A 13,652-nucleotide genomic window follows, 5' to 3' on the forward strand; every position below is an offset into this window, starting at 1 on the left:
TTCCATGCTCGTCTCATCTAATATTTAAAGTTAGCATCGAGATACATTAACAGGGAGTGAGGATTCTACATCTTGAAGTTATAAATACGAGTTAGCAATAAGTTAACATAAAGCTTGAACAGATATTAAAATCCGTTTAAGCTTATTAAATCTGTATGTATTATTTTTAATTGAGCTATTTTATAAATATATGTATTTATAGGTTGTAATTTGTTGTTGGAGAATTTTATTTTTTTATGTAAAAGAAAGATAGGGTTTTTAGTGGTTTGCTTAATTTTATGAATGGAAAAGGGAGTGTAGCTATCTGTTTGAAGTTATAAAGGTTATATAAATGTGTATAAATTAATAATAATTAAATGAAATATAGTTATAAAAGAAATATGAAATATTTATTTCAAAATAAAGCTCATTCAAAATTTAATATAATTAGGAGAAAATCATTTAACATTTTATTTTGAAAATTTTTCCAAAAAAATGCTTGGTGTCTTGTATAGCAATTCTTTATCTTTCTTCTTACATTATTTGTACAAAATAAGACATGTCTACTCATGCAAAACTTCTAATTATGTATTCACTAATATATTTATTATTCATCCATCCACATGTCTCTTGCATAAATAATTCTAATTTCTAAAAATGTATATTATTGTTTCCTCTCTCAACAATTGTGCCAATTTTCAATGTTTCCTATTATTTTTTCTAACTTTCTTGATTTTTTCATGTATTATTTCATTTTTTAAAAATGTAAAATTGTATATCACATTTATACTAATACATATTGTTAATGTGTAACTTTCATTTTAAATTCCACATAAAAATAAAATTTATTTTTACCCTAATACATACTCTTACTCTTATAAAATACATGTAATTAACCTCACATTAATATTACATTAAAAATTTAAGTATTCATAATATAATTTTGAATTACATTCACATAAAAGATACCTTTCTTAAAATATTTCCCATAGATTATACAAATTATCCTCAAGTGACTTCATAGCACGTTCATGGACGGTTAGAGGGTGGACATATTTGGAGTTTAAGCCTTTGTGATTTATTTATGTATATGTGCTCCAATTTTTCATTTTAATAAAATCTTCAGCCTCTTACAAAATTAACAATTTGTCACTTTTCTCTTTGTATATTAAGATTGCCATCATTTGGATAAAGGCATTATAATGGTGCTTGGGTGGATATTCAATTTAATTAAATATGAGTTTTTTAGCTTAATAAAATGTGAGAGTTTAGGATGATTTATATTTTGTTATTGCTCTACGCACAGGGGAAATGTTTTGCATAAATGATTAAGAGAACTTATAGTTTAAAGAATGTAACACGTGTTTAGTTATAATAAGAATGGACACTCAGGTTTTTTTCATATTTTAAGTTAAGAAAACAAAATATATCACACAAAAAAAATATATATGAATAATGTTTGGGGAATTTATTATTATTATTATAATGATTAAAGTATAAAAAATTAATAATGTATATATATTTTTTTCAATTGTGGTTTAGGTAGATCTATTTAAAGGGATTTATCCGCGGGCTTATTTGATCAGGCCTAACTTGAAAGGTGTCTCGGAAATTTGACCACATAACTTTCCAGTTGGCAAGTTACTTAACAATGAGAATTCTACTAATTAAACTATCCCTTAGAACTATGACGTGTATATATATATATATATATATATATATATATATATATATAATGTAAATTAATTTTAAAAGTAAATAAATATATTAATATAAAATCAATTATATTTATTTTATTTTATTTATTTAATTATTTATTAAAAAATTAATAATAATTATGATAATGTTTAAAAGATAAAAATTAATAATGTAGATTTTATAAATTTCAAATAAAATATAAAAATATAACACAATACTCTTAGCCTCATAGATAAATTTAAAAGATATAAATTTACAATCATAAATCATATCTAAAAAGTGGTACTAAAAGCTGAGGTAAATAATTGTGAAAAGTAATATTAATTTTTTTTATTTATATATAAAAACAATATTTTACAAATTAATTAATTTCATCTTCCTATAAATTAAATTGATCAAATTAATATATATTCTTTTTATATGATTCTAAAGATATAGGTTAAACTTATATATTAAACTTAATCATTAATGATTTGACATCTTCCTAACATTTACATGTTAAACTTAATCTCTTGAACGATTAGACGTTTAACGAAGATTTAAATGTTAAACTTGATCTGAAATTCAGATGAAACGTGAATTGCCAGTTATGACATGTGAAAATACCAGTAGAGATTTGACGGGTAAGAATTAGGATTGGTAAGGCCAATGGTCAGAAGTTCACAATATTCCGTATTTTGTGTGGAGTTTTCCTTCACCATTTGTATCAGTGAAAGAGCGGTACTGCAGTGTCGGTAAGGGTTCACCACTTTCTTTGAAGTTCAGTTTCTCATATCAAAATTTCGACAGATGTGTGAAGTTCACTTTCTTTGTGAGAGATCCTTCCTTGACCGCGTTCAATAAGACTTCAGAAAGCCGCTGCTTGAATGTTTCCAATATCTCATAAAAATATATTTTTTGACGGTTCAGCCCCACGCGAACATAAAAATATGTCGTCGACGGTGGTTTTTAGTTGTCAAACATCACTGTTCGACTTCCAAGTCTGTGCCGTGTTTAAAAGATTCGCAGCTGACGTTTGCCATCTCCCTCCAGTCAATGCGCGTCCCTACATTCCTTAAGCCATAATAAAAACATGCGCAAGGAAATTCATACTGCAATTTACCAAGTGTGATGAAATAATAGTAACGACAAAACGGTGGAAGCTATAAGAAGGCCTCGGCATTTGAAAGAGTGGCTCAGAGCAGAAGCAACCAGCACCAGTGTTCTTAGCGTTGGTGTTTCTTTGAGAAGACAAACGTGAGTCGTGGCTGTCAAAATGAGGAATCAAATTAGTATTTTGAGCTGCATGCTGTTGATTGGAATACTCAGTTGCGTTCATGGCGGCGCGCCAAAGCCATTTGAATCAAAATATGGAGAGAAGTTTATGGGACGGAAGATAGTGGAGGCACCGGGCAATATAACTAGATCCACGTTTCCTGGGGAGAAAGATCAGAGGAACGGAGCGAAAATAGTTCAACAGTAAGTAAATCGCTCACTGCGACATTACGTTCCGTTTTGTTAATCTCTCTGTTGTTGTTTTTTTTAATTATTTGATGTTGGAGGCTGAATTGACACGAGAATGCTTCATATGTGTATTCAAACAGAAGCAGAAGCAGAAGCATTAGTAACAGTACAAGAGAAGAAGAGGAGCTGACCGTGTTGTCATGTGCAACGGGTAATCCCATCGACGACTGTTGGCGGTGCGACCCCAATTGGGAGCGCAACAGAAAACGGCTGGCAGATTGCGGCATTGGATTTGGCAAGGATGCCATCGGAGGCAAGAACGGCAAGTTTTATGTCGTTACGGATGCCGGTGATGATGCCGTGAATCCATCCCATGGCACACTGCGTCATGCCGTGATTCAGACGGAGCCGCTGTGGATCATCTTCCAGAATGACATGCTCATCCAGCTCAGGGAAGAGCTGGTTATTAACAGCTTCAAAACAATCGATGGACGAGGCGCCAACGTTCACATTGGTAAGGGCCCGTGTATCACCATAAAAGATGTGACAAACATCATCATTCATGGCATCAACATTCATGAGTGTAAGCGTCTACGAAACGCTATGGTAAACACCTTTCCTCTGAATAGAAAAATAAATCATGGCGATGGGATTTCCATCTCGACAGCGAGGCACATCTGGGTGGACCATTGCTCTATGTCTAACTGCGAAGATGGCCTCATTGACGCAATCAAGTCATCCACCTATATCACCATTTCCAACAATTACTTCACTCGCCACAACAAGGTAAGCGACCTCACATACTCATTCCTTCATTAATTGCAATTCACTCTATTTTATTCCTTCTCTTCTACCTTGACAATGGCCTGCTTCTCTCCAATGGTAGGTGATGTTATTGGGTCACAGTGACGACCACCATCATGACAAGGTTATGCAGGCAACGGTTGCACTCAACCATTTTGGCAAAGGTCTCGTGCAACGAATGCCAAGGTGAGTAATTATTTGCTATTTCATTCATTTCCCGTCTTGTTTTGCATTTTTGTTGTGAAGGAAAAGTATGAAATAGTTATTATATTATTTAGAGATTAAATGATGAATTAAATGGATGTAGGTGCCGATTTGGATACTTCCATGTGTTTAACAACGATTACACTGAGTGGGGAATGTATGCCATCGGTGGAAGTTCAAACCCCACCATTTTGAGTCAGGGCAATAGATTCATGGCATCTGCAAATCCCTTGGCTAAAGAAGTAACCAAGAGGCAAAACGCCACAGAAAGTGAATGGAAAAAGTGGAACTGGATATCAGAAGATGATATGCTACTAAATGGTGCATATTTCACGCCGTCAGGATCTCAGGTGCTTTCGACCTATGCAACCGCATACAGTGGCAGACCAAAGAGCTCAGCCGTTGTGGAAGAGATCACCAGGAACGCAGGCGTGCTCTCGTGCAAGAAAGGAACTCGCTGCTAACTGCAACTTCTTACCCACAATTATCACACCTGAACTTGAGTAGCCGCAAACATTGCTTTTACTTTTGTAAACTGTGTCTTCTTCAATGTTGCCCTTCTTATCCTTCACATTATCTTTTATAATAATAAGCTATCCGGCATATTGATATTGATCTGCAATTTATTACTTTGTCAATTTCGCAAGTATAAAAGATTCATGTTTATATGAAAATGTAAATTTTAAAAATAATCATTTTAAACTTTGTCCGCAATGAAGGACTTAATCAGAAGAATTATGTGCCGAATTGTCTTGAGTCTTTGGCTAATTTTTTTTTCTAAAATTTTTTTGCAGTAATAGTATTTGAATTATGGTTTTGATGGTGGAAATAGATTTAGCCCCATCGAAAACCTTTGGGACACCCAAAACTTTGAAATTTGACAGCTGTAAAAAAATCAAATTCTATTATTAATATATATTTGAAAATATTATCTATTCAAGAATTTTAATATAATAATACTCATCACTCTTATCTTTTTTATTATAATAATAATAATAATTTAATAATAATTTGATTTTTATCTATTCAAATTTATATCTTAAAAATATCTACAATTAAATAGGAATTATATATATATATATATATATATATATAAATAGTTCATTTTCCAGCCAGCTTTAAATCATATTAGCATGTTCACACCATCATATTCAAATTGATGGATAATGCTCTATCCACAATATAGGTGTGTAACTTACCTCATTTTCATTACATATCCATGTGGTTCTTCATATCTACTTGAGGTCATTAATAGATTTGTAGAAGTAGGCTACCTTAATAGTACAATTCATATATATACAATGTCAAATCAACTCACTCCTTCAAACACCCATTAAAACTATCCAACAACCTTATATAATTGTTGATATGTTTAGGATTCATATATATTCATGGCATGATGAAATTTTAGATTACGGTAATCCCGAACAGTACCAAACATCAATCTAGCCAAAGCACATCAATCAATAAAGTCATGTAATTAAAAAATCTAAAATGCAGTCAATTATTATTGTAAATTATTGTGAAAAAAGACATTAAAATACTAAAATAATGATATTAACTTTATGAACATACAATATTGATACTCTCATAATATGATCATTTATAAAAAAAAAAAAATATCATGAAATTATTAAAACATATATATTAGCCATTATGTACATCCTCCCATCTCTCCCTCTCTCTCTCTTCCCGTTTTATCTCCCACAATTCTCTCTCTCTCTCTCTCTCTCTCACACACACACACACACACACACACAAACACACACACACACATGCTCACTTTCTTTCTTTCCTTGTTCTTCTCTCTTCCATACTCTCCCTCTAACACCCTTCCCCAATGCCCCCTATCCCCCACCTTTCCCTCTCTAAGTCTCCTTCTTCTTAATTCTCTTTCTCTACCTCGTGACTCTATCTCCCTTTTATTCATTTCCTCTCACTCATTAACTCCCTCTTTATCCATTTACACAACTCTTCTCATGTCTCCCCGTCCTTATCATCTTTTGTCTCTCCGCCCTCTCTCCACTCCCTTCATTTCCATATCTATCCCTCCATCCCTTCACCCCTTCCTTATTCCGTCCTTAACAACCAAACCCCAACTCTACCCCTCTCTCCCTCCCTCGCTCCATACATCTTAATGATTCTAGACATAAAAGAACATACAGGTTTTAAAAATAAACACTCATTCCTGAAAGCATGTTTTTTTTATAGATTTCCCACGCATTGTTGAAGCCTAACTCATGCTTTTTGAATGCATACACATTCTTGAAAGCATGCACAAGCAATTGAAATTGTGCACATGTTCTTCAAAATCCAAATTGACATGTATGTGAGGCGATCTGGGGAGTACTAAATCGATAACATTATGAACATGTGCATCTTTTCAAAGATTCTCATTTCTTACTAGATTAGTGAATTCATGAGGGCACCCTCATAATAAATTAAAATCATGGTATAGGGGAACTAGAACAGAATAATTTAGTTAGTAAGTCACACTCAATATGTCACTAAGTATTTAAAATGATGCTAATAGGAATTAGATACTAATGGCATGATTAGCATTGGAATCCAATATTTTGTGAGCCATGTTAAAAATTAAAAATTGAATCGATAGTAAATACAAAAATAGACTAATAAAAGGTTGAATTCAACAAGATTCTACACCCATGGGTTGGCGTATGTGTTACTCTAATCTACTAGATCTATTAGTTGATTTACTCAACTACACAATCAACCATTCTATACCATCAACATATACATTTGGTTTACCCTCTTATTTAGTCCATTTTCAAGCCACATTCATGTATTATTGAGTTAAGTTGACTTCCTATAAAAAGTAGTAATAAAGGAAAAGTTGATTCCTAATGTCCCTTATCTAGGTGATAGTGGGGTGTGAGAAGGTGTGATTCAAATGGAGCCACTCTAGGCCATCTTCTATCATGACATGGTTATATAACTAAAGTAAGAGTTGATAATTTATAGTTTCAAAACAACCTATGAATGAGAAACCAACATCTGTATTTCTAATAGCTTGTGTATAATGATAACAAAAATGTTATAGACATAATAATTCTTGCCATGTGCATTCAAACCTATAAGCATGTAACAAACATTATAGTAAACATATCTCTTCAACCTTCACATGGAGGAAAATATGGGTGGACCATTGCTCCATGTATAATTGTGAAGATGGTCTCATTGACATAATTAACCCATGTTTATTCCCATTTTTAACAATTATTTCACTCACTACAACAAGGCGAACTTGAATATTTAATCACAGACCATGTGTTAACTAATAAATTCACTGGAATTCACACTATTTTATTCATTCTCTTATAGATTGACAATGATAAGATATTTAGGTTGGTATGTTTTTTTCCTATTGTAGGTGTTAATGTTGGGTCAGACTGACAATTGCCATGATGATAGAATTATGTGGGCATAAGAAACCATTTTGGCGAAGGTACTGAGCATCAAAAGACAAGGTGAATATGATTTTTTTTTTCGTTCTACCACTTCCTATATCATTTTGCATTTTTCTTTGAAAGAACAACATTTTTAATATTATTATTTGTATATTAAATTGTGAATTACATGAATGTAGGTGTTGGTTTGGACACATATATGTAATTAAAAATAACTAGAATTCATGACAAGTGTATGTATCCATGGAAGTTCAAAACCCACTATTTTCATTTAAGCCAATTTAAAACAATAATGAAATTAAACAAAATTTAAACTAGAAACCAAAAATTGATGTGGTGCTTAGCTATACATATCACATGAGCTTTTGGGATATGGAATTGCATATAGTTTCACACTAAAGATGGTGGCCCTTATGAAATAAATCACTTGGAATAAAATTATTCTCTCATCAAATAAAAAAACTCAAAGTTAACTAAACTTCTTACCCACTATCATGATTGAATTCAAGCACCCTAAATTTTTTTATTGTTTTCAAAATAGTATCCCTCTCCTTTTAGTTCTCATTTCCACTTTTTTCTTTTTTGGTAAATTGAATTACTTATATTTCATCTAAAAAAAAGTGACTATAGATCCTGACATTTAGATCCATCCAGTAAAACATAAACCCAAAAACCCGAGTACGACAAAGCCATAGAGAAAAATTCTCACTCCATTACATCTAGCATAGTTATCGTTTCCACAATGGAAACAAGCAAGACAAGATGAGACCAAGTCTATAAGTACTTATCTACATTGTTTTCATAGTTGAGATACATTAAGTGGAGAGAAAATGAAGTTCAAAAAAGAAACAAAGTTCCTCTTTGCACCAACAAACCAAAAAGAATTTCTAACATGCCAAAGCAAAGTGTGTCTCCATGAAATCCATAATTCACCTAAAATTGATTTCCATAAAAGAAAATATAATTCCATGAGAACTCTTAGATCACCATCATTTTACTGAGTTAAAAGGTTAAAAACCATATCAAAAACCTTTGGGACACCCAAAACCTTGAAATTTGATAGCTGTAAAAAAAATCAAATTCTATTATTAATATATATTTGAAAATATTATCTATTCAGAATTTTTAATATAATAGTACTCATCACTCTATCTTTTTTATAATAATAATAATAATAATAACTTAATTTATAATTTGACTTTTATTTATTCAAATTTAGATCTTAAAAATATCTATGATATATAATATATATATATATATATATATATATATATCACAAATAGCTCATTTTCCAACCAGCTTTAATTCATATTAGCATGTTCACAACATCATATTCAAATTGATGGATAATGCCCTATCCACAATATAGGTGTGTAACTTATCTCATTTTCATTACATATCCATGTGGTTCTTCATATCTACTTGAGGTAATTAATAGATTTGTAGAAGTAGGTTACCTTAATAGTACAAATCATATATATACAATGTCAAATCAACTCAATCATTCAAACACCCATTAAAACTATCCAACAACCTTATATAATTGTTGATACGTTCAGGATTCATATATATTCATGGCATGATGAAATTTTATATTACAGTAATCATGAAGAATACCAAATATCAATCTAGCCAAAGAACATCAATCAATAAAGTCATGTAATTAAAAAATCTAAAATGCAGTCATTTATTATTGTAAATTATAGTGAGAAAAAAGACATTAAAATACTAAAATAATGATATTAACTTTATCAACATACAATTTTGATACTCTCATAATGTGATCATTTATAAAAAAAAATATCATGAAATTATTAAAACATATATATTAGCCATTGTGTACATACTCCCATCTCTCCCTCACTCTCTCCCTGCTTTATCTCCCACAATTCTCTCTCTCTCTCTCTCTCTCTCACACACACACACACACACACACACACATGCTCACTCTCTTTCTTTCCTTGTTCTTCTCTCCTCCATACTCTCTCTCTAACTCCCTTCGCCAATGCCCCCTATCACCCACCTTTCCCTCTCTAAGTCTCCCTCTTCTTACTTCTCTTTCTCTACCTCGTGACTCTATCTCCCTTTTATTCATTTCCTCTCACTCATTAACTCCCTCTTTATCCATTTCTAGCACTGTTCTCATGTCTCCCCATCCTTATGATCTTTTGTCTCTCCACCCGCACTCCACTCCATTTCCATATCTATCCCTCCACCCCTTCCTTATTCCTTTTTTAACAACCAAACCCCAACTCTACCCCTCTCTCCCTACCTCGCTCCATACATCTTAATGATTCTAGACATAAAAAGAACATACATGTTTTGAAAATACACACTCATTCTTGAAAGCGTGTTTTTTTTATAGATTTCCCATGCATTGTTGAAGCCTAACTCATGCTTTTTGAATGCATGTACACATTCTTGAAAGCATTCACAAGCAATTGAAATTGTGCACATGTTCTTTAAAATCCAAATTGACATGTATGTGAGGTGATCTAGGGAGTACTAAATCGATAACATTATGAACATGTGCATCTTTTCAAGGATTCTCACTTGTTCCTAGATTAGTGAATTCATGATGGCACGCTCATAATAAATGAAAATCATGATATAGGGGAACTAGAACAGAATAATTTAGTTAGTAATTCACCCTCAATATGTCACTAAGTATTTAAAATGATGCTAATAGGAATTAGATACTAATGGCATGATTAGCATTGGAATCCACAGTTTTGCGAGCCATGTTAAAAATTAAAAATTGAATCGATAGTAAATACAAAATTAGACTGATAAAAGGTTGAATTCGACAAGAGTCTACACCCGTGGGTTGGCGTATGTGTTACTCTAATATACTATATCTATTAGTTGATTTACTCAACTACACAATCAACCCTTCTATACCATCAACCTATATACTTGGTTTACCCTCTTATTTAGTCCATTTTCAAGCCACATTCATGTATTATTGAGTTAAGTTGACTTCCTAGAAAAATGTGGTAATAAAGGAAAAATTGATTCCTAATGTCCCTTAGCTAGGTGATAGTGGGGTGTCAGAAGGTGTGATTCAAATGGAGCCACTCTTGGCCATCTTCTATAATGGCATGGTTATCTAACTAAAGTAAGAGTTGATAATTTATAGTTTCAAAACAATCTATGAATGGGAAACCATCATCTGTATTTCTAAGAGCTTGTCTATAATGATAACAAAAATGTTATAGACATAATCATTCTTGCCATGCACATTCAAACCTATAAGCATGTAAGAAACATTATAGTAAACATATCGCTTCAATCTTCACATGGAGGAAAATATGGGTTGACCATTGCTCCATGTCTAACTATGAAGATGGTCTCATTGACATAATTAATTAACCCATGTTTATTCCCATTTTTAACAATTATTTCACTCACTACAACAAGGCGAAATTCAATATTCAATCACAAACCATGTGTTAACTAATAAATTCACTACAATTCACACTACTTTATTCATTCTCTTATAGATTGACAATGATAAGATATTTAGGTTGGTATGTTTTTTTCCTATTGTAGGTGTTAATGTTGTGTCAAACTGACAATTGCCATGATGATAGAATTATGTGGGTATAAGAAACCATTTTGGTGAAGGTACTGAGCATCAAAAGACAAGGTGAATATTAATTTTTTTTTTTCGTTCTACCACTTCCTATATCATTTTTCATTTTTTTGAAAGAACAACATTGTTAATATTATTATATGTAGATTAAATTGTGAATTACATGAATGTAGGTGTTGGTTTGGACACATATATGTAATTAAAAATAACTAGAATTCATGACAAGTGTGTGTCATCCATGGAAGTTCAAAACCCACTATTTTCATTTAAGCCAATTTAAAACAATAATGAAATTAAATAGAATTTAAACTAGAAACCAAAAATTGATGTGGTGCTTAGCTATGCATATCACATGAGCTTTTGGGATATGGAATTGCATATGGTTTCACACTAAAGATGTTGGCCCTTATGAAATAAATCACTTGGAATAAAAGCATTCTATCATCAAATAAAAAACTCAAAGTTAACTAAACTTCTTGCACACTATCATGATTGAATTCAAGCACCCTCAAACATTTTTATTATTTTCAAAATAGTATCCCTCTCCCTTTAGTTCTCATTTCCACTTTTTTTTTTTGGTAAATTGAATTACTTATATTTCATCTGAAAAAAAGTGACTATAGATCTTGACATTTAGATCCATCCAGTAAAACATAACAACCCAAAAACCCGAGTACAACAAAGCCAGAGAGAAGAATTCTCACTCCATTACATCTAGCATAGTTATCATTTCCATAATGGAAACAAACAATACAAAATGAGACCAAGTCTATAAGTACTTATCTACATTGTTTTCATAGCTGAAATACATTAAGTGGAGAGAAAATGAAGTTCAAAAAAAAGAAACAAATTTCCTCTTTGCACCAACAAACCAAAAAGAATTTCTAGCATGCCAAAGCAAAGTGTGTCTCCGTGAAATCCATAATTCACCTAAAATTGATTTCCACAAAAGAAAATATAATTCCATGAGAACTCTTAGATCACCATCATTTTACTGAGTTAAAAGGTTAAAAAGGTTTACATAATTACAAATATTTTCAATATTAGATATAATATGAGTATAAGATGCAAAATCTAATAGAAAGTGATTTCCCTCTTCAACCCTCTGAGGATAGCAGAGGTGATAAACTCTTTCATCTTATGGAATTTTGGAAATCAATCAATACCTAGTTTCACTCTTAACCTCATGATAATTAGTTCTAATATTGACAATGTTCATTTTCTTCTTAGCACTAGTCAAGGAAGAGAGATAATTTTTTTTTTGAGATTGGGGTTAATCACCTCCTTATAACATCGTATTTTTTTCCCTTCCACCTCTTTATTTTCCCAAAATTTCTCCTTGAATTTGGAAGTAATAATATTTTGATTATTATCCAAATTGTCAAATATGATATCCTTCTTTAATTTCTCCTTAAATTTGGAAGTAATATTATTTTTAGTATTATCCAAATTGTGAAACATGATCTCCTCCTTTATTCCTCAATGATATAGCCAATACTCGTGATCCTTATGCCACCCTTTCTTGACTTGAAGGAGGTAATTTTGAGTAGAGTTGGAAGGAATATTGGGAAACCTCTTGCCCTCCATGTTATATGACTTCTTATACATATGAAAACTAGTCATAACCAAGTTTTGTATGTGGGAATGTCTTTCTTGAATTAGGAGGACGGGGTAGAGAGTCTTGTATTCTTGAGGTTTTAGGCAATAAAATACTTTTCGATTGTTTCAATCTTCTTCCGTGAATCTCTAGATATATTTCAACCCCAAACCCCAAACCCCTATAAAACAACAGGAGTGACAAGAGTCTCAAAGAGGATATTTTTTATACCAAATCTAAAAGTCTACCAACTTACAATCATTTTCAACCCATAATAAAATTTCTAGCCTCCATTTATCCTTTTCTCAATGTTATAATTCCAATTGTGCTTATGATGGATGTCATTTCCCAGATATTTGTATGAACGAACTTCTTGCAAGGAGTTGTTTTCATGAATGAAAATATCATAGGTGATATTTTTGGATATTATGACTTTGGTTTTGTTGGTATTTGTAGTCATATCCATTTGAAGTAGAAATCTTGGAGGCTTTTGAGTTCCTTCCCAAGATCATAATAGTTCCTTGGAAAAGTAACAATATAATCAATGTAGAGGAGAAGTTTTATGATCATACAAGTGACTTTGGGGCCAACCCAACCTACATATTCCAAAATCTCTTAGAATTTATACATGTATATGCCAAAAATGCCAAGGGATATGGGAAAAACATACCTGAATCCAATATTTCATATAATTTCCTCCGAACAACCCTAAGTGGCCATAAACTTTGCAATATAATTCTCATATAGCCTTGCCATAAAATATTTGAACTCGATAGGAACCATTACCTCTTCTAGCCTCTTCCATGACTCTTTTCTACGAATAGTGCCAAAAGCTTTTCTAAAGTAAACAAAACCACAAAAGAGATAAATTTGGTTATTGAAGCATTCCTCTCCAATTATCCTA

The 13,652-nt window shown here is 31.9% G+C and overlaps 1 protein-coding gene across 1 annotated transcript; it reads left to right on the forward strand.

The window, feature by feature from the left end:
• The first annotated feature begins 2,884 nt into the window (after positions 1-2,884).
• On the forward strand, positions 2,885-4,626 carry LOC149159473 (putative pectate lyase 18). The gene is made up of 4 exons (XM_089433491.1): positions 2,885-3,135; positions 3,267-3,906; positions 4,007-4,110; positions 4,232-4,626. The coding sequence occupies exons 1-4, from the start codon at positions 2,933-2,935 to the stop codon at positions 4,590-4,592; spliced, it is 1,308 nt and encodes a 435-aa protein (XP_089289617.1). The 5' UTR covers positions 2,885-2,932; the 3' UTR covers positions 4,593-4,626.
• The last annotated feature ends 9,026 nt before the right edge of the window (positions 4,627-13,652 follow it).

Source organism: Pinus tabuliformis, chromosome 5_2, assembly GCF_031772625.1.
Source record: "Pinus tabuliformis cultivar Carrire ecotype Pingquan chromosome 5_2, CPIR1, whole genome shotgun sequence".
In the NCBI taxonomy this organism is placed as follows: Eukaryota; Viridiplantae; Streptophyta; class Pinopsida; order Pinales; family Pinaceae; genus Pinus; species Pinus tabuliformis.